Source organism: Phyllobates terribilis, unplaced genomic scaffold (assembly GCF_046119375.1).
Source record: "Phyllobates terribilis strain yellow unplaced genomic scaffold, ASM4611937v1 Scaffold_25__1_contigs__length_18738178, whole genome shotgun sequence".
NCBI lineage: Eukaryota > Metazoa > Chordata > Amphibia > Anura > Dendrobatidae > Phyllobates > Phyllobates terribilis.
In genome coordinates this window covers 8147344-8167302 of record NW_027362785.1, presented here as the reverse complement: position 1 = coordinate 8167302, position 19959 = coordinate 8147344, and the positions used below count along the sequence as shown (strand labels likewise).

At 48.5% G+C, this 19959-nt stretch overlaps 1 protein-coding gene across 1 annotated transcript in view; it reads right to left on the bottom strand.

Annotated features, from left to right (window-relative positions):
- Positions 1 to 19959, bottom strand: part of LOC141176443 (growth arrest-specific protein 7-like) — a 105533-nt gene that overhangs the window by 46929 nt on the left and 38645 nt on the right. The window contains exon 2 of the mRNA XM_073660422.1: positions 3240 to 3360. Within this exon, the coding sequence (XP_073516523.1) occupies positions 3240 to 3351 (112 nt within the window). The 5' untranslated portion in view covers positions 3352 to 3360. The remainder of the gene's footprint in view (positions 1 to 3239; positions 3361 to 19959) is intronic.

Sequence of the window (19959 nt, the reverse complement as noted above, 5' to 3'; positions counted from 1 at the left end):
GAGCTGCATTCACAATCGGGGAATGGTCTGCCATGTTTTCCAGGGCATAACAGTGAGTTCGGTACAGTTTCTGACCCCAAGGTATTAAAGCCTGGCCGAAGTTGGAGAGGACCGACTGTCAGGGTTTCACAAGGACGACATCGGGGAGACCACGCAATATCTCGCTGTTGCCGTCACTCTGTCAGGATTTTGTCACAGATTCGCGAGCACACGATCCAGACTACTCCCTACTTAGGTATCGGCAAGCGACCAGTGAGCGTATGGTGTCACACATCTGGATTCCAACGCATGGAATATGTGTATACGACCCCCGTACGGTCACTGTCAGCTTCACGATAGCCCAATTATTGTTATTCGCTGCCACCACCATCTAGATTTGAAATATAATACAGGCCTGGCCGGACGCCTGCTTTCTGGTAGCGTATATGGCTTCGGGGGACAGAACGATTACAGAGCAAAAGAAACAGAGCTATTAAATTTTATATTTAATCCAAAAGGGAGGCAGTGTTTAGGAAAAATATACAAAGATTTTACAAATGGACATTTACAGTACAGAATAGACAGTTACATAAAATAAACAGGATTACAGAAGAAACTTACTATAGAGTTCGTAGAGACGAGTCAGTATAGCTGGAGGAGGGGCTCCCCGATTTGATTTGAGCGTTATCGAACGTGATCTGTTGCTAATAGTATCTGTACCCCCCTGGCAATGAATATGGATCAAACTTCAGTTGGCTCTTTTATGCGGAAGCAGGAGACCGGCCCACACGCCATTTGCGCTGACAACATGTGGGCACGGGCTCCACCCTTCATGTTTTTATTAAAATATCTAACTTCCGCGATAACTTGTCCCTGGTTGCCCGCAGAAGCGTGCAAGCGACGCCATATTACCCGTTATGAATTTACCTTTCTTTGGAGAGCAGGCATTCTGTAGCTGCGATCCGTTATTCTGGTACTTTTGCATTACCGCCCCCTGGAGGGGCTCAAAGCTAAGGAAAAATAAGCATATGGTTCCTTGGCTGACCCTGCCACTAAAAATATAGTTCCCGTTATTATCAGAATTATGGAACTTGAGCTATTGCATATTTTGTATCGGTCCCGGATGTCCTGGGAACTTGTAGCTGGGAATTGTTCTGATTATTTGCGAGAGTGTTTGAAGCCAAACGAGCTATTTCCTCTTTCCTTCAGTCTCTGCCCCTCTGCTGGAGGGGTCAATTTCACAGGTCTGTGTTTAATTCTCCCCTGCCTCTACCAGGGAGAAAGACCCTCACATGTTAACTAGGCTATAGCTTTACAAGTCACTTCTGCTGTAGGTGATAATTTGCAGAGAGATCACTCTTGAGATTGGTTCATATTTTGTATATATCTCCATGTCACTAACATTTAAAGGGCCAGTAACAATTATTTTCTCATCCAAACCTTCAAACAATACAACTAATTGCAACATCCCCAACTTCTACCCACAAAATGCATTGGTCACGCATTGCTTGTCTCATAAAGAGGGGGTTTAGGTCCCATTACATGACAGAAAGGTGCATTTGCCCCTCCTATTCTCAATCACCGCTCCTCGGGGGCGGATCTTACTGTCTATATAGTAACATTAGGATTCTCTGCATTAATTGAAGTGATTCGATGTAACTAAGCGCCTGCAAATATACAACCTGGCCCCATGGTAATGTCTTCTATGGAAAAGCCAGCTCCCCATGATTGTCTCCTCACTCTCTCTATAAGTGGAAGCCTTGTGTTTCCGCGATGCCTTTTGGCTTTGTAACTTCGCAGCTGGAGACACTTGAGAAGTAAAGTCTCTGCCCCTCCTCCCCCCCCAAACACGCCCGGATCCATACACAACACTCGAACCCTGCAGATGTTACATTTCTGTCCCCGCAGCACATTTCTTCCTCAGATAATAAAGCCGCCACTCTCGCCAGGATTATTCATGCGCCACTTACACAAAGAATCAAGATGTGCAAGTTCTGCTGATTATTTAATATTGTCGCTGATTTATCACAAACTTTAACTGGAATCATCAAAACGATTTGTGCCAGTAACAAAACCGCCAGCGGGAACTTATTAAAGGGGTTATTGTCAAAGCAGAAGTGTAGTAGTTATATTCCTGTACATAGGGGGCAGTATTATAGTAGTTATATTCTTATACATAGGAGCAGTATTATAGTAGTTATATTCTTATACATAGGGGGCGGTATTATAGTAGTTATATTCTTGTACATAGGGGCAGTATTATAGTAGTTATATTCTTGTACATAGGAGCAGTATTATAGTAGTTATATTCTTGTACATAGGGGCAGTATTATAGTAGTTATATTCTTGTACATAGGGGGCAGTATTATAGTAGTTATATTCTTGGACATAGGAGGCAGTATTATAGTAGTTATATTCTTGTACATAGGGGCAGCATTATAGTAGTTATATTCTTGTACATAGGGGGCAGTATTATAGTAGTTATATTCTTGTACATAGGGGGCAGTATTATAGTAGTTATATTCTTGTACATAGGGAGCAGTATTATAGTAGTTATATTCTTATACATAGGAGCAGTATTATAGTAGTTATATTCTTGTACATAGGGGGCAGTATTATAGTAGTTATATTCTTGTACATAGGGGGCAGTATTATAGTAGTTATATTCTTGTACATAGGAGCAGTATTATAGTAGTTATATTCTTGTACATAGGGGGCAGTATTATAGTAGTTATATTCTTGTACATAGGGAGCAGTATTATAGTAGTTATATTCTTGTACATAGGGGGCAGTATTATAGTAGTTATATTCTTGTACATAGGGGGCAGTATTATAGTAGTTATATTCTTGTACATAGGGGCAGTATTATAGTAGTTATATTCTTGTACATAGGGGGCAGTATTATAGTAGTTATATTCTTGTACATAGGGGGCAGTATTATAGTAGTTATATTCTTGTACATAGGGGCAGTATTATAGTAGTTATATTCTTGTACATAGGGGGCAGTATTATAGTAGTTATATTCTTGTACATAGGAGGCAGTATTATAGTAGTTTTATTCTTGTACATAGGGGGCAGTATTATAGTAGTTATATTCTTGTACATAGGAGCAGTATTATAGTAGTTATATTCTTGTACATAGGAGCAGTATTATAGTAGTTATATTCTTGTATATAGGAGCAGTATTATAGTAGTTATATTCCTGTACATAGGGGGCAGTATTATAGTTGCACATGTGGTAGTAGATCTTGCTCACTCACCATTGGTGTTGGTATTTACATAGTACCTCCGACCCTGTGGGGACATATAACACTGCCACCCCAGGGGTAGGGGACCTTGGCTTGAATCTTCTATTCTCTGTGGGTTCATCATTCCTGGTTTCTGTGGGTAAAAAAAAAACAAAAATGCAATTTAACAATTTGCTATAAGATGTTATTATATAAGTAGTAAATGTCCATTTCTGCAGTTAATGATGTAACAGAAGCTCTGATTTTTCACGGATCGTTGTGATACGTTCCTTTTATTTCGCATACTTCCCCTTTAAGACTCGGCGTCATCTATGACCTCTGACTATCCAGTGTATGATGGCGGTTGGGCTGCAGAGCTTACGATCACGCTGCTCGGGGAGATAAGATTATCTTCCTTATTGCTTCTGTGGTTTTTCTAAAGCAATAAGTAAACATTTCCTGTGGTCCCGTGACGCGCGTCTGGAGACCAGATACGCACTGGAGTATATAGTATACGGCTTAAACCGAAAAATAATCACCTTCAACAAATGAAAACCAGATCCACCAAAATAATATCCAACTGTGGAAGAACCACAACTCCCACAATGCTTTGGCAATTTTCTACATCTAAAGGCTGCCAGACCCCAAAGAAAAATCTGTGCCTCCTGTCATCATCCACAGTAAGATTAGGGACCCCTCAGGGGCCCGGGCCTAGGTGGGACAGTCATCTTTGCTCCCTCTTGAACTTCATTCCTATTTACATTAATTTTAAGTAAAAAAGAAACATTATTGCTCCATCTACAAGTTTTGGTGCTCCTCGGGGGCGTGGCAGTATAAGCATGGGCGGTATTTAAAGTTTAAAAATTACTTTTTATCCCTTTAAAAATACTTTTTTGGGGCACGTAATTAATGCTTTTAGGGATAATTTCCCATAACTTGGGTGTCTTCTACCGGATTGAAGGGGGTTTCTTCACTTCCTATATTAAAGGGAGTGACAACCTGACAAATGTCCTTAATTTTAGAGGAAAAAAAAAATATGTTTTACGAAATGAGTCTTCTGCTAAAAATAAAATGTTCCCCATTGCATTTTGGTGATGAATCCATCAGTCCATCATCACCAACCAGTGACAAAGACAAGTGGCCTGGTAGCAATGACCACACCGGCCCTGAGAACAGAATGACCCGATGTTTGTTTGGCCAGGTCAATGACTCTTGGATTTTTGACCCCAAGATATTGGTCCGATATGTATGGAAATGGACCATGACCAAGAATATTTAAACTATTTTGAGGAAGACGATGAGGGTAATACTCTAGCAAAAAAAAGAGGAAAGCAATACATATGGATTTCCTTGGAGGCTCGGCCAGGTCCAGCATGACGGGAGCTCCGTGTAGCACACTTCACCTCCTAACCCGACCCCCGAGGGCCGCACGCTTCGCCTCCTAACCCAACCTCCAGGGGCCAGAAAATTCACCTCGTGTCCCGACCTCCGAAGGCCGCACACTTCACCTCCTAAGCCGACCCCCAGGGCTGCACAGTTCACCTCCTAAGCGGACCTCCAAAGGCTGCAACACTTCACTTCCTATCCCGACCTCCGAGGGCCGCACACTTCACCTCCTATCCCGACCTCCGAGGGCCGCACACTTCACCTCCTATCCCGACCTCCGAGGGCCGCACACTTCACCTCCTATCCCGACCTCCGAGGGCCGCACACTTCACCTCCTATCCCGACCTCCGAGGGCCGCACACTTCACCTCCTATCCCGACCTCCGAGGGCCGCACACTTCACCTCCTAAGCCGACCCCCAGGGCTGCACAGTTCACCTCCTATCCCGACCTCCCAGGGCCGCACACTTCACCTCCTATCCCGACCTCCCAGGGCCGCACACTTCACCTCCTATCCCGACCTCCCAGGGCCGCACACTTCACCTCCTATCCCGACCTCCCAGGGCCGCACACTTCACCTCCTATCCCGACCTCCCAGGGCCGCACACTTCACCTCCTATCCCGACCTCCCAGGGCCGCACACTTCACCTCCTATCCCGACCTCCCAGGGCCGCACACTTCACCTCCTATCCCGACCTCCCAGGGCCGCACACTTCACCTCCTATCCCGACCTCCGAGGGCCGCACACTTCACCTCCTATCCCGACCTCCGAGGGCCGCACACTTCACCTCCTATCCCGACCTCCGAGGGCCGCACACTTCACCTCCTATCCCGACTTCCGAGGGCCGCACACTTCACCTCCTATCCAGACCTCCGAGGGCCGCACACTTCACCTCCTATCCAGACCTCCGAGGGCCGCACACTTCACCTCCTATCCAGACCTCCGAGGGCCGCACAGTTCACCTCCTAAGCCGACCCCCAGGGCTGCACAGTTCACCTCCTAAGCGGACCTCCAAAGGCTGCAACACTTCACATCCTATCCCGACCTCCGAGGGCCGCACAGTTCACCTCCTATCCCGACCTCCGAGGGCCGCACAGTTCACCTCCTAAACCGACCTCCAAAGGCTGCAACACTTCACTTCCTATCCCGACCTCAGAGGGCCGCACACTTCACCTCCTATCCCGACCTCCGAGGGCCGCACACTTCACCTCCTATCCCGACCTCCGAGGGCCGCACAGTTCACCTCCTATCCCGACCTCCGAGGGCTGCACAGTTCACCTCCTATCCCGACCTCCGAGGGCCGCACAGTTCACCTCCTATCCCGACCTCCCAGGGCCGCACACTTCACCTCCTATCCCGACCTCCCAGGGCCGCACACTTCACCTCCTATCCCGACCTCCCAGGGCCGCACACTTCACCTCCTATCCCGACCTCCCAGGGCCGCACACTTCACCTCCTATCCCGACCTCCGAGGGCCGCACACTTCACCTCCTATCCCGACCTCCGAGGGCCGCACACTTCACCTCCTATCCAGACCTCCGAGGGCTGCACACTTCACCTCCTATCCCGACCTCCCAGGGCCGCACACTTCACCTCCTATCCCGACCTCCCAGGGCCGCACACTTCACCTCCTATCCCGACCTCCGAGGGCCGCACACTTCACCTCCTAAGCCGACCCCCAGGGCCGCACACTTCACCTCCTATCCCGACCTCCCAGGGCCGCACACTTCACCTCCTATCCCGACCTCCCAGGGCCGCACACTTCACCTCCTATCCCGACCTCCCAGGGCCGCACACTTCACCTCCTATCCCGACCTCCCAGGGCCGCACACTTCACCTCCTATCCCGACCTCCGAGGGCCGCACACTTCACCTCCTATCCCGACCTCCGAGGGCCGCACAGTTCACCTCCTAAGCCGACCCCCAGGGCTGCACAGTTCACCTCCTAAGCGGACCTCCAAAGGCTGCAACACTTCACATCCTATCCCGACCTCCGAGGGCCGCACAGTTCACCTCCTATCCCGACCTCCGAGGGCCGCACAGTTCACCTCCTAAACCGACCTCCAAAGGCTGCAACACTTCACTTCCTATCCCGACCTCAGAGGGCCGCACACTTCACCTCCTATCCCGACCTCCCAGGGCTGCACAGTTCACCTCCTAAACCGACCTCCAAAGGCTGCAACACTTCACTTCCTATCCCGACCTCAGAGGGCCGCACACTTCACCTCCTATCCCGACCTCCGAGGGCCGCACAGTTCACCTCCTATCCCGACCTCCGAGGGCTGCACAGTTCACCTCCTATCCCGACCTCCCAGGGCCGCACACTTCACCTCCTATCCCGACCTCCCAGGGTCGCACACTTCACCTCCTATCCCGACCTCCGAGGGCCGCACACTTCACCTCCTATCCCGACCTCCGGGGGCCGCACACTTCACCTCCTATCCCGACCTCCGAGGGCCGCACAGTTCACCTCCTATCCCGACCTCCGAGGGCCGCACAGTTCACCTCCTATCCCGACCTCCCAGGGCCGCACACTTCACCTCCTATCCCGACCTCCCAGGGCCGCACACTTCACCTCCTATCCCGACCTCCGAGGGCCGCACACTTCACCTCCTATCCCGACCTCCGAGGGCCGCACACTTCACCTCCTATCCCGACCTCCGAGGGCCGCACACTTCACCTCCTATCCCGACCTCCGAGGGCCGCACACTTCACCTCCTATCCCGACCTCCGAGGGCCGCACACTTCACCTCCTATCCAGACCTCCGAGGGCCGCACACTTCACCTCCTATCCAGACCTCCGAGGGCCGCACACTTCACCTCCTATCCAGACCTCCGAGGGCCGCACAGTTCACCTCCTAAGCCGACCCCCAGGGCTGCACAGTTCACCTCCTAAGCGGACCTCCAAAGGCTGCAACACTTCACATCCTATCCCGACCTCCGAGGGCCGCACAGTTCACCTCCTATCCCGACCTCCGAGGGCCGCACAGTTCACCTCCTAAACCGACCTCCAAAGGCTGCAACACTTCACTTCCTATCCCGACCTCAGAGGGCCGCACACTTCACCTCCTATCCCGACCTCCGAGGGCCGCACACTTCACCTCCTATCCCGACCTCCGAGGGCCGCACACTTCACCTCCTATCCCGACCTCCGAGGGCTGCACAGTTCACCTCCTAACCTGACCTCCCAGGGCTGCACAGTTCACCTCCTATCCCGACCTCCCAGGGCTGCACAGTTCACCTCCTATCCCGACCCCCGAGGGCTGCACAGTTCACCTCCTAACCTGACCTCCCAGGGCTGCACAGTTCACCTCCTATCCCGACCTCCGAGGGCCGCACAGTTCACCTCCTATCCCGACCTCCGAGGGCTGCACAGTTCACCTCCTATCCCGACCTCCCAGGGCTGCACAGTTCACCTCCTATCCCGACCTCCGAGGGCTGCACAGTTCACCTCCTATCCCGACCTCCGAGGGCTGCACAGTTCACCTCCTATCCCGACCTCCCAGGGCTGCACAGTTCACCTCCTATCCTGACCTCCGAGGGCTGCACAGTTCACCTCCTATCCCGACCTCCGAGGGCCGCACAGTTCACCTCCTATCCCGACCTCCGAGGGCTGCACACTTCACCTCCTATCCCGACCTCCGAGGGCTGCACAGTTCACCTCCTATCCCGACCTCCGAGGGCCGCACACTTCACCTCCTATCCCGACCTCCGAGGGCTGCACAGTTCACCTCCTATCCCGACCTCCGAGGGCTGCACACTTCACCTCCTATCCCGACCTCCGAGGGCTGCACACTTCACCTCCTATCCCGACCTCCGAGGGCTGCACAGTTCACCTCCTATCCCGACCTCCCAGGGCTGCACAGTTCACCTCCTATCCCGACCTCCGAGGGCTGCACACTTCACCTCCTATCCCGACCTCCGAGGGCTGCACAGTTCACCTCCTATCCCGACCTCCGAGGGCTGCACACTTCACCTCCTATCCCGACCTCCGAGGGCTGCACACTTCACCTCCTATCCCGACCTCCGAGGGCTGCACACTTCACCTCCTATCCCGACCTCCGAGGGCTGCACACTTCACCTCCTATCCCGACCTCCGAGGGCTGCACACTTCACCTCCTATCCTGACCTCCGAGGGCTGCACACTTCACCTCCTATCCCGACCTCCCAGGGCTGCACAGTTCACCTCCTATCCCGACCTCCCAGGGCTGCACAGTTCACCTCCTATCCCGACCTCCGAGGGCTGCACACTTCACCTCCTATCCCGACCTCCGAGGGCTGCACACTTCACCTCCTATCCCGACCTCCGAGGGCTGCACACTTCACCTCCTATCCCGACCTCCGAGGGCTGCACACTTCACCTCCTATCCCGACCTCCGAGGGCTGCACAGTTCACCTACTATCCTGACCTCCGAGGGCTGCACACTTCACCTCCTATCCCGACCTCCCAGGGCTGCACACTTCACCTCCTATCCTGACCTCCGAGGGCTGCACAGTTCACCTCCTATCCCGACCTCCCAGGGCTGCACAGTTCACCTCCTATCCCGACCTCCGAGGGCCGCACAGTTCACCTCCTATCCCGACCCCCGAGGGCTGCACAGTTCACCTCCTATCCCGACCTCCGAGGGCTGCACAGTTCACCTCCTATCCCGACCTCCGAGGGCTGCACAGTTCACCTCCTATCCCGACCTCCGAGGGCTGCACAGTTCACCTCCTATCCCGACCTCCGAGGGCTGCACAGTTCACCTCCTATCCCGACCTCCGAGGGCTGCACAGTTCACCTCCTATCCCGACCTCCCAGGGCTGCACACGCTGTCTATTTCCTTACTGCAGAAATACATGGAGAAGGCTGTCCTGCTATTTCACTCATCACCTCCAGGTGGCACTGATGTCACTGCAGAAATATATACAGAGAAAGTTCGACAGATAGACAGATCAATAACAGATAGAAGATATAGAATGAGATTGATACATGGACGGATACAGTTATGGACAGTGCCCAGGGTTTCCCCAGTAATTATCTGCACATTACAGATATTTCCCTCTAAATCTTTAACTCTTTCAGCGCCAGCTTTCTCTTCTATGAGGCCTGGAGACGCCCGGACTTCGCTCCCGTCCGCCCAATCCGGCACAATGGCCCCATTCTCCCCAGAATACAATGCAGGATTGTGTGCGACGGGAGCCACATTCCTGACATAGCCCCGATTCCGACACCTCCACATCACACGCCCTGCCAGCCAAGGGCCAAAACATCCTCTGTGCTGCCTCCTCTCCTGAAATACTCTGTGCTGCTGCCCAACCTTATGGGCCAGAAAATGATCAAAATCAGCCAAGGAGGCTTTTACTAATGGGCAACCACCCCATGTTCCCCTTCCCCACCCATCGGATATCTGGAGGGACGGCAAAAAAAAGATGTCGAGCAGAAGAGGAAAATATTCTCTATTTTTTTTTTTCCAAATCTGTACTGGCCCTTTAAATGCTGGAGCAGATAGGAGAGGGTTAAAGTATATTGGGGGGGGGGGCTTTAATCCGGGGGTTCAACTCATTCACGGCTGATAAAACAAAAAAAAACGGAAGGAAACAATGAAAAATAAATCATAAACTAAGTAACAAAATGTAGCAAAAAAAAAAGGGAACTTCCTCTTTGCAACGTTACGCTGCTCCGGTCCGAGGACGATCAAAAGGGAAGAAAAATTAAAAAAAATCTAATATCCTAGGGCCTAAAACAGAGGGGGGAAAAAAGACGACACCCTCCGGACACCAGTGAAGGACGACCGAAAATATTTGGGTGTGTACCCCTTTAAAAAAAAAAATATTAAAAGGGGGTGTTAATATTGTAATATGCTCAGTTGGGAATGAGCAGGAGGAGGGGGGGGGGGATGCAGCTTCACATAATGGAGATGTATGGGTCAGTCAGAAGTGGTGGAAAGTTGGCCGACGATCCCTTCGATGGTGGCAATCATTAGGGATCTGTATCCAGCACCTGAGGGACGGAGGAGGAGAACCTGGTGAGTGTAAGCAGTAAATCAGAGCATTCTGTTTCTAGGCAGATACATTGTATGTTTCCATGACAACGCTCGTCCCCGACGCGCGTTTCTCGGTCAGGCTGGAAATCTTTTGATATCGCTCATTAATAGATCCGCTGTGATTCGGTGACAGCAATCGGCGGATTCGTAGAAAAGAAAAAAAAAAAAAAACGTGACGTTCCAGACGACGGGCGCCCGGGGGGGGGAAGCCTTTCATTCACGGCACCCTTTCAAGTCCGGATCAAAGAATTTCCCGGTTGTAAAGGCTGGACGGAATCTCCATGGAAATAGGATGCGGAAAAAAAAAAAAGGGCAAATATGAGAAATTTCCTGGACTCGAGAAAATAACATTTATCGAGCTTTATCTCAATGTCAGTAAGCTGCAAGTAAAGCTTGACAATTTGGTAAGACCCACCAAAATTAAATCATACATCTTATAGATTTCCCTAGTGGTCACGGCAATGACAGCCACATTTTAATCTCCAGAATTACAATTGCTGCTAAAGAAGAAGCTCAAGATACGGCAGAACGTAGCGGAGTAGGTTTCCGAGCCCTCAGGTTTCAGTCTTTATGTTTGGAGATATAGGAGGCCTAGGACTCTACGGCTGCCCCATGGCACCACTCAATACTCCTCGACTTTGTACAGCTTGGCTCGCCTTCAGGTCCCACAAAATCAGGTCTGTAGGTTCCTCCATTAAACCATTCTCATTCCGACACGAGCAAGAAGAAACAAACAAGACACAAACATCTCCAATCCTTCTGACCTCTGCCAGACGTGTAAGACTAGCTGCCAAACCCCAGATTAGACCCATGTGTCTCAGATGGAAAGAGGTGGATAAAAGGGCGATTAGGAGGGTTGCAAACATCTAATGAGGTCTCCTGAGCTACTAGACTATTGGGAGGTGGAGAGAGTCCAGACCTCCTAACGATCAGTGATGAGATGTTGGCATGGATGTGGCGTCGTGGCCCCGGCATTGTCTTGGCCGCTTCTTCAAGAACTTGTTCAAATCTCACTCCACAGGAGGTCCTGACGTTGGCCAGATGTTTGAACGCTGCAACATGAAAAGAGACTGGCTTATTAGAAAGAAAATCCATTCTTGGCCACATTGGTTGGAGCTAGAATTTCCACAGATTCGAGAAAGGAGGCGGAAGACATGCATGGTAGTGAATTCAAAGCTCATGGACATATTGGAGGAAATCGATGTGTAGTCCGAGATTCCCTGGCCCTCTGATGGTGGCAGCACACTGACAGTGGGGACAACACCAAGGAGAATGGCTCTTCAGAAGAAACTTTATCAGACTTTTCTTCTTCACCCCGGTTGCAAAGTAACTCAAAGGGTTTTTGAGTTTCAGAAGAAACTTTATCCGACTTTTCTTCTTGACCCTGGTTGCAAAGTAACTCATTGGGTTTTAGAGTTTCAGAAGAAACTTTATCCGACTTTTCTTCTTGACCCTGGTTGCAAAGTAACTCAGTGGGTTTTTAGAGTTTCAGAAGAAACTTTGTATCAGACTTTGAAATATTTTCCGACAAAGTCACATGCTGGGAAATCAAAGTAGGGGGACAGAGGAGTCAACCCACTAATGTTACCTATAAACACAGTTCTATCAATAAAAAGTACAATTACACAAAAAAAGTACAATTACGACTCTTTTGGGTGGGGATTGTGGTCATGGCCTATGTCCAAGACCAAAAATAATGAAAACACCCCATCCCCAGCGCAGGATTCGAGCAACGAGTTTTCTTTCTGGTTTTGCGTGGAGCGGTAATGTTAACGTAAGTAGTCGCTGACCGTTCGGAGACCTCTTTTTCAATTAAGAGTCTGTGTTGTGTCTCCAAATTACAAGTTATTTTCCTACCATCATTATTATTTATGTTCAAAAAGACTGATTGAGCCAAGAGGGAGGACAACTGAAAGACAAAGGTGTGAGATATCATTAGCTGAACTCAACTCTTTCCCAAGACATCCAACTTAGTCCATGGCTACATGACCACAGGGTTGTTCTGGAAGAACTGTACAACTTGGCCACCAGGATCCATTGCTTACAGAGACCAAGTTGTTTCTCAAACATCCTACAAATTCAATTGTGCAAGCCTTAGGCCATCAACAAAAGCCCTTGACCTTCAAAAAACCCTTTGATCCTATCAATGAGGCATGGAGGACAAAAACACCCGCATGTTTTCCCGAAATCCAACAATCTCAAAAAGTTCTTCTGAGTCTCATCTGTAGACGTGGAAGAATTGTATAAAATCAGAATCGGAACATTTCCCAACAACAACAAGACCAAAAACCATACTGAAATAATTTCATCGGGGGTGCACCACCCGAAAACATCTACCACATTTGTGACACTACCGCCTTAGCTCTGTTACAGGACTTAAGCTACATAGGTGTTTTTACACCTTGGTTAGGAGAAGTCCGTCTCCACCTGACCATGGCTTTTCGATCTCTCACTTCTTAGCCTCCTTCACAAACATCCTGTCACACACAGTGTGGGAAGACTAAGTGCAACACAAAGGGATGAGGGGAAGGAAGTCCAGACACCAGGAAAAGGGGGAGTGGAGACCCCTAGGCTGATCTAATAACACCCTACCTATCCTACCGTCCCTATATTGGTTCCACACCAATCATCAAGCAGGAAACTTAAGCCCTAGAGCTAGGCCCTTGATGGGGGGGGTGAATACTGGTCAGTCCCCACTATAAACTAAAGACAACAAGGGAGACAAACAAAGAGGGGAAACTTAGCTTGAGCACATACAAAAGAGTTAACACCAAACGTCTTCCCAGGGCACCAGAGAGGAAGTTAACTGACTACTATAGCTCCAAGCCTTCACAAGGGAAAATGTGAATATTACCGGCGACTCCCTGAAGCTGACAGAGTTTATAAACACCCAGACCAACCAGGGTGTGTCAATCAAAGCAGGAGGGAGGTTGCCGCTGGGTCCAAAAGTCAGAAGGATTAAGAAGGCGTTTGCTACAGTGAAGCTACTCGAGAGTTTGTTGTCAAAATGTTTGGAGGTGGTAAATCTTATAAAATCTTAAAACTGAATATGTAAAAGCCACCCAAGAGCAAGATAACTTAATGTAACGACTTTTCATCCATTGATGATGATGGAGAAACAGTTCAGTCCTGCAAACTATAGGTAAAAAGTGTATATGAGATGGAGCGGTAATATTTAGCCAATTCTAACATCTCAGATCCAAAGGCAAAAAGAAAACAACAAACTAAACATCAAGAAACCTGCAACAAATGTGACAAAACGGCGAAACACTGAAACCAGTTGGAAAATGCTGATCCATCTACTCAAACCAAGGAAGAAGATAGCAAAGCGATTTTAAGATGCCCTTTTCCTCAGTTTGAAATATATCTAAGAAATGTTAGTTACCTGGAACAGTGGAGGTCAAGATAAGGTCTGGAAGACCAAGCAAAATGTCAGCGAGGGCTGCTCGTAGGATTGCTAAAGAGGCAAATTAGAACCCCTGCTTGACTTCAAAAGACCTTCAGCAAGATTTAGCAGACTCTGGAGTTGTGGTACATTGTTCTATTGTTCAGAGACACCTGCACAAATATGGCCTTCATGGAAGAGTCATCAGAAGAAAACCTCTCCATAAAATTCAGAGTCAGAAGTTTGTAAAAGAACATCTAAACAAGCCTGATGCATTGTGGAAAAAAGTCCTGTGGACCGATGAGGTTAAAATAGAAATCTTTGACCACAATGATCAAAAGGTATGTGTTGAGAAAAAAGGGCACAGAATTTCAGGAAAAGAACATCCTGCCAACCATTAAGCATGGGGGTGGATCAATTATGCTTTGGGGTTCTGTTGCAGCCAATGGCACAGGGAACATTTCATGGGTAGAGGGAAGAATAGATTCAATGCAATTTCAACAAATTCTTGATGCAAACAGGACACCATCTGTAAAAAAAAGCTGAATTCGATAAGAGGATGGCTTCTACAAATGGAGAATGATCCTAAACACACGTCACAATCCACAGTAGACGACCTCAAAAAGCGCAAGATGAAGGTTTTACAATGACCCTCACAGTCCCCTGATCTGAACATCATTGAAAATCTGTGTCTGGACCTCAAAAGGATCAGAGCATGCAAGACGTCCCAGGAATCTCACAGAACTGGAAGAAGTCTCCAAGGAAGAACGCATTGAAATCCCCCAAACAAGGAGATCATTTCATCGTCCACTTGCCGAATTGTTCACAATAACAGTAATTTTGACCAGGGGTGCCTAAACTTTTACACGCCACTTACGCGCCCGGCGGACAGATCTGTAATGCAGTTTAGAGGGAGATTGGGTCTCTGGCTACATAAATTCTGCGGGATTAACGGGAATAAGTGAAAGGAATATTGATAATATCCATCCACCACTGCAACGTCCTCAGGAAGGGGATGAATTTGTATCGCATGAGCAATGCTTATGTTATACCGGCTGTACATATATAATTATACGCAGAATATGCCCAGGTTATAGCAGTGTGATTCGCCCCTTCTCGGACCCCCTGCAGAACCTTTCCTACGTCTCATCGATGTCGTTCAAGCCAAACATGTGAATCACAAACAGCAGAATAACATTTCTCGCTTTCACTCCGACATTGGCAGCGAGTTTGTTGTGCTGGAGAAGAATGAATTACGTGGCAGCGCTGGCAGAGGGCCTCCATGTCATCGTTATTGTCACACATGAGGCTGGGAAGAGACAGAACTAAGCGATGAATAAGTTATTAACCAGCGTTCCGCCATCAATCTACTTTAGCTTTCTGGTGTTTGGCATCCTCGAATTTAAAGAGAACCTGTCACCGGGTCCTTAGCGTCCGATGTAGATTCTTATTTTATTCCCGATGGTCCACTGATCATTCTATTTTTTGTTTCGTTAAAATCCGCCATACGGTTCCAGAGTTATGGGCTTTACATCTATGTGGCGGATCCTCGGGGGCGTGTATTTAAACTGCTCTGCATAAATTACCCCGTGAGCCACGCCCCCTACTAGAAAAAGTAGCACTAAATAAAACTGCCCATATCTCCGGAACCGTATGGCGGATTTTAAGGAAACAAAAAGCAAAATAATCAATGGCACAACGGGAAGAAAATTAAAAGAAAATCTTGCCACTTCTGACCTGGTGACAGGTGCTTCTTAAGATGGATTTTTACTAAAAAATAATACGAAAAATACGATAAAACATTATGATATGTCATTTAGATTAGTGCTAGGTAGCAGCAGAGCGAGCCGTCAGCAGTGAGAGACACACAACACTCCCCCAATAACAGTGCCCCCCAAAAGTCAGCCAGCCTATCTCCTGTGGGTCCACATTGGTGGCTTTCAAAATCCCCTTCCTATGTGAATATTGTGATTTTTGGAGGTAATTATGAAGGTTGCCCACAAAAATCAAGTAATCCCAGCCCCAGGGACCATGAGCAGTCCTTACCGAGTCCTCAGTTCCTCGGATCGTAGCTCTGGACGTCTCCGCTCGTGATCACTATGCTTGCAGGAAGTGATTACAGAAACAGAAGGGTAACACAAGGGCGATGGATGGGGCAATGCGGGTGACTCTCCTGCCCATCACCAACCATTCAAAACTTTCATTCGCACTTGTCACTTAGAGGAAGAGCAAAGACGAAAAAGGCTCAAAGTCCTCCCTCCTCCCGTCCCCTCCACCCTCTCCAGTCTGCACAGCCGGTTAGATCATACGGAGGACACAGCGGATACTTGTGGTCAAGTTTAGGGGAAGAAAAAGAAAGGATTGTAGTACATGACCTTGGACGTGAGCCCAATCCCTGAACATGTACAAAGAGCCCTATCAGGAGAAAAGTGAGGCAGCTCTGTTGTCTGGATGGTCGTCTCTTCTTCATGTCCTCCGGGCAGATCCATCAGTATCTGCCCCTCAAAAAGCTGGATGGACAGACACAGGACACATGGCAGAAAGCTTACACATAAATCACTATCCATCCCATATTATGTGACCTCCATCCTATAAATATCCATCCTATATAGAGACCTCCGTCCCATCGCTATCCATCCAATATCCAGAAACCTCTGTCCTGTCTCTATCCAACCCATGTTCAGAGACCTCTGTCCCATCGTTCTCCAGCACATATCCAGAGACCTCTGGCCAGCTTCTATCCATCCCATAACCAGAGACCTCCATCCTGTCTCTATGCATCCCACGTCTAGAGACCTCCATCCCATCGTTCACTATCCCATATCCAGAGACTTCTGCCCTGTCTCTATCCATTCCAAATCCAGAGACCTCCATCCAGCTTCTATCCATCCCATATCCAGAGACCTCTGCCTCATCTCATATCCAGAGACCTCCATCCCGTCTCTACCCATACCATGGCTATCTATCCCAAATCCAGAGACCTCCAGCCAGCCTCTATCCATCCCATATCCAGAGACCTCTGCCTCATCTCATATCCAGAGACCTCCATCCCATCGCTATCCATCCCATATCCATGACCTCCGGCCAGCCTCTATCCATCCCATATCCAGAGACCTCTGCCTCATCTCATATCCAGAGACCTCCATCCCATCGCTATCCATCCCATATCCATGACCTCTGGCCAGTATCTATCCATCCTAAATCCAGAGACCTCCAGCCAGCCTCTATCCGTCCCATATCCAGAGACCTCTGCCTCATCTCATATCCAGAGACCTCCATCCCATCGCTATCCATCCCATATCCATGACCTCCGGCCAGTATCTATCCATCCTAAATCCAGAGACCTCCAGCCAGCCTCTATCCATCCCATATCCAGAGACCTCTGCCTCATCTCGTATCCAGGACCTCCATCCCATTTCTACCCATACCATGGCTATCTATCCCAAATCCAAAGACCTCCGGCCAGCCTCTATCCATCCCATATCCAGAGACCTCCATCCCGTTTCTACCCATACCATGGCTATCTATCCCAAATCCAGAGACCTCCGGCCAGCCTCTATCCATCCCATATCCAGAGACCTCTGCCTCATCTCATATCCAGAGACCTCCATCCCATCGCTAGCCATCCCATATCCATGACCTTCGGACAGTATCTATCCATCCTAAATCCAGAGACCTCCAGCCAGCCTCTATCCATCCCATATCCAGAGACCTCGGCCTCATCTTATATCCAGAGACCTCCATCCCGTTTCTACCCATACCATGGCTATCTATCCCAAATCCAGAGACCTCCGGCCAGCCTCTATCCATCCCATATTATGTGATCTCCATCCTATCCATCCCAAATCCAGAGACCTCCGTCCCATCCCTATCCATCCCATATTATGTGATCTCCATCCTATCCATCCCAAATCCAGAGACCTCCGTCCCATCGCTATCCATCCCATATGTGACCTCCATCCTGGCCATCCCAAATCCAGAGACCTCCATCCCATCCCTATCCATCCCATATTATGTGACCCCCCATCTTATCCATCCCAAATCCAGAGACCTCCGTCCTATCATTATTCATCCCATATACATAGACCTCTATCCCATCACTATTTATCCCATATTATACGACTTCCATTCTATAGACCTCTGTCCCACCGCTATCCATCCCATTTCTAGACTTCTCTTTTTCCCTCTCTTGAGGTCCACTCCCCACCTTTGCAGAGGCTAAGTCCATGACAACCTGGAGATGAGCTTCTCGACCTGGTCAGTCTACTGATATCTCTCGACCCACAACCCATGCAATCCATAACCCAAGTCCTACTTCATCCCACCTTAGAATAAGTGGTCACCACAAGGCTTCAGACATGGATAACCCTTGAGAAGAATGTCGGGGACCGTGTATCATAGTGTGGAGCACGCCTTTCTAACATATTGTCCTCCTGCTGTGAGAAAGGATTAGACCCTCACAATACAGGCTGTCAAGAAGCTGGAGGGCGCAGGAGACGACTTGCGTACACTGGACAATACCATCCGGTTTCCTTCCTTGAGCACCACAAGCCTAGAACTGTAAGTGACATGTTTATAAGCAAGTGGAGTGCTGTACAAAGATACCGCAACTCGCCACTCGGAAGAATCAAGAAGGTCTTGGAGAGTATGTGAAGTAATGCAGTCTACTGATGGACTTGTATTGTTTTCGAAAATGATACAGATGGTTGTGACCTTTAAAACCAATTAAACATAATTCAAGGGGGCTAAAGGGGACCCAACACCTCTAACACCAACTTAACCTCATACATGGGTCTCCTAACACTTGGCCGGAGTCTCCTGAAAAAGTGAATATAGAAGACATTCAACGTCAGAGTTATCAAGAAAAAGGCGGGGAAGACCCTGGTGGACATATCTAGGCTCGAGTTCGAGTCGAAGGCCGTTAAAGAAAAATATAGTGTCACCACACAAGATTAAGACATAACCTTCAAAGTACCAGAAAAGCTTGTAATGGACCAAACTCTGACAAGTAAATAAGTCCTCTTAACACCGTCAACCTAAGGGGTAAAAATGGAAGCGAGATTATGGCGATTGACCTCCATCACGGTCATCTAGGAGGAATATGGAGACTAAAGGGGTTGGGGATATATCGACTGACATTTCAGCTTCAAAATTGATGGTAATTGATTGGTCTGATAATAGTCCATGTTGGTTGCATAGCATTACCTTCTCCAGATGACCATCTTCATGGTCACCTAGAACGTAGACATGGTGGAAGGATGGGACTAGGGTTGGAGATACTTTGGACTCTTGACTCAAAACTGATAGTATTTCTTAGCAAACAAAGACCATTATCGACCCAATCTATTACAGTATGCCACCAGATTTCCAGTAAACTATGGAGATACTTTGACTTGTCACCTTCACTTAAAACTCCCACATCAAGCAAGCTAACAAGAATGGGCCACGTTGGTGGCCTTTAACTAAGATTCTTTTGGAAATTTACTTGTGAGTGCTCCTCAAAGGCACTTCCGTTCCTAAATGAGAAGGTATTGGAAATTTACTTGTGAGTGCTCCTCAAAGGCACTTCCGTTCCTAAATGAGAAGTTATTGGAAATTTACTTGTGAGTGCTCCTCAAAGGCACTTCCGTTCCTAAATGAGAAGGTATCGGAAATTTACTTGTGAGTGCTCCTCAAAGGCACTTCCGTTCCTAAATGAGAAGGTATTGGAAATTTACTTGTGAGTGCTCCTCAAAGGCACTTCCGTTCCTAAATGAGAAGTTATTGGAAATTTACTTGTGAGTGCTCCTCAAAGGCACTTCCGTTCCTAAATGAGAAGGTATCGGAAATTTACTTGTGAGTGCTCCTCAAAGGCACTTGCGTTCCTAAATGAGAAGGGATTGGAAATTTACTTGTGAGTGCTCCTCAAAGGCACTTCCGTTCCTAAATGAGAAGGTATTGGAAATTTATTTGTGAGTG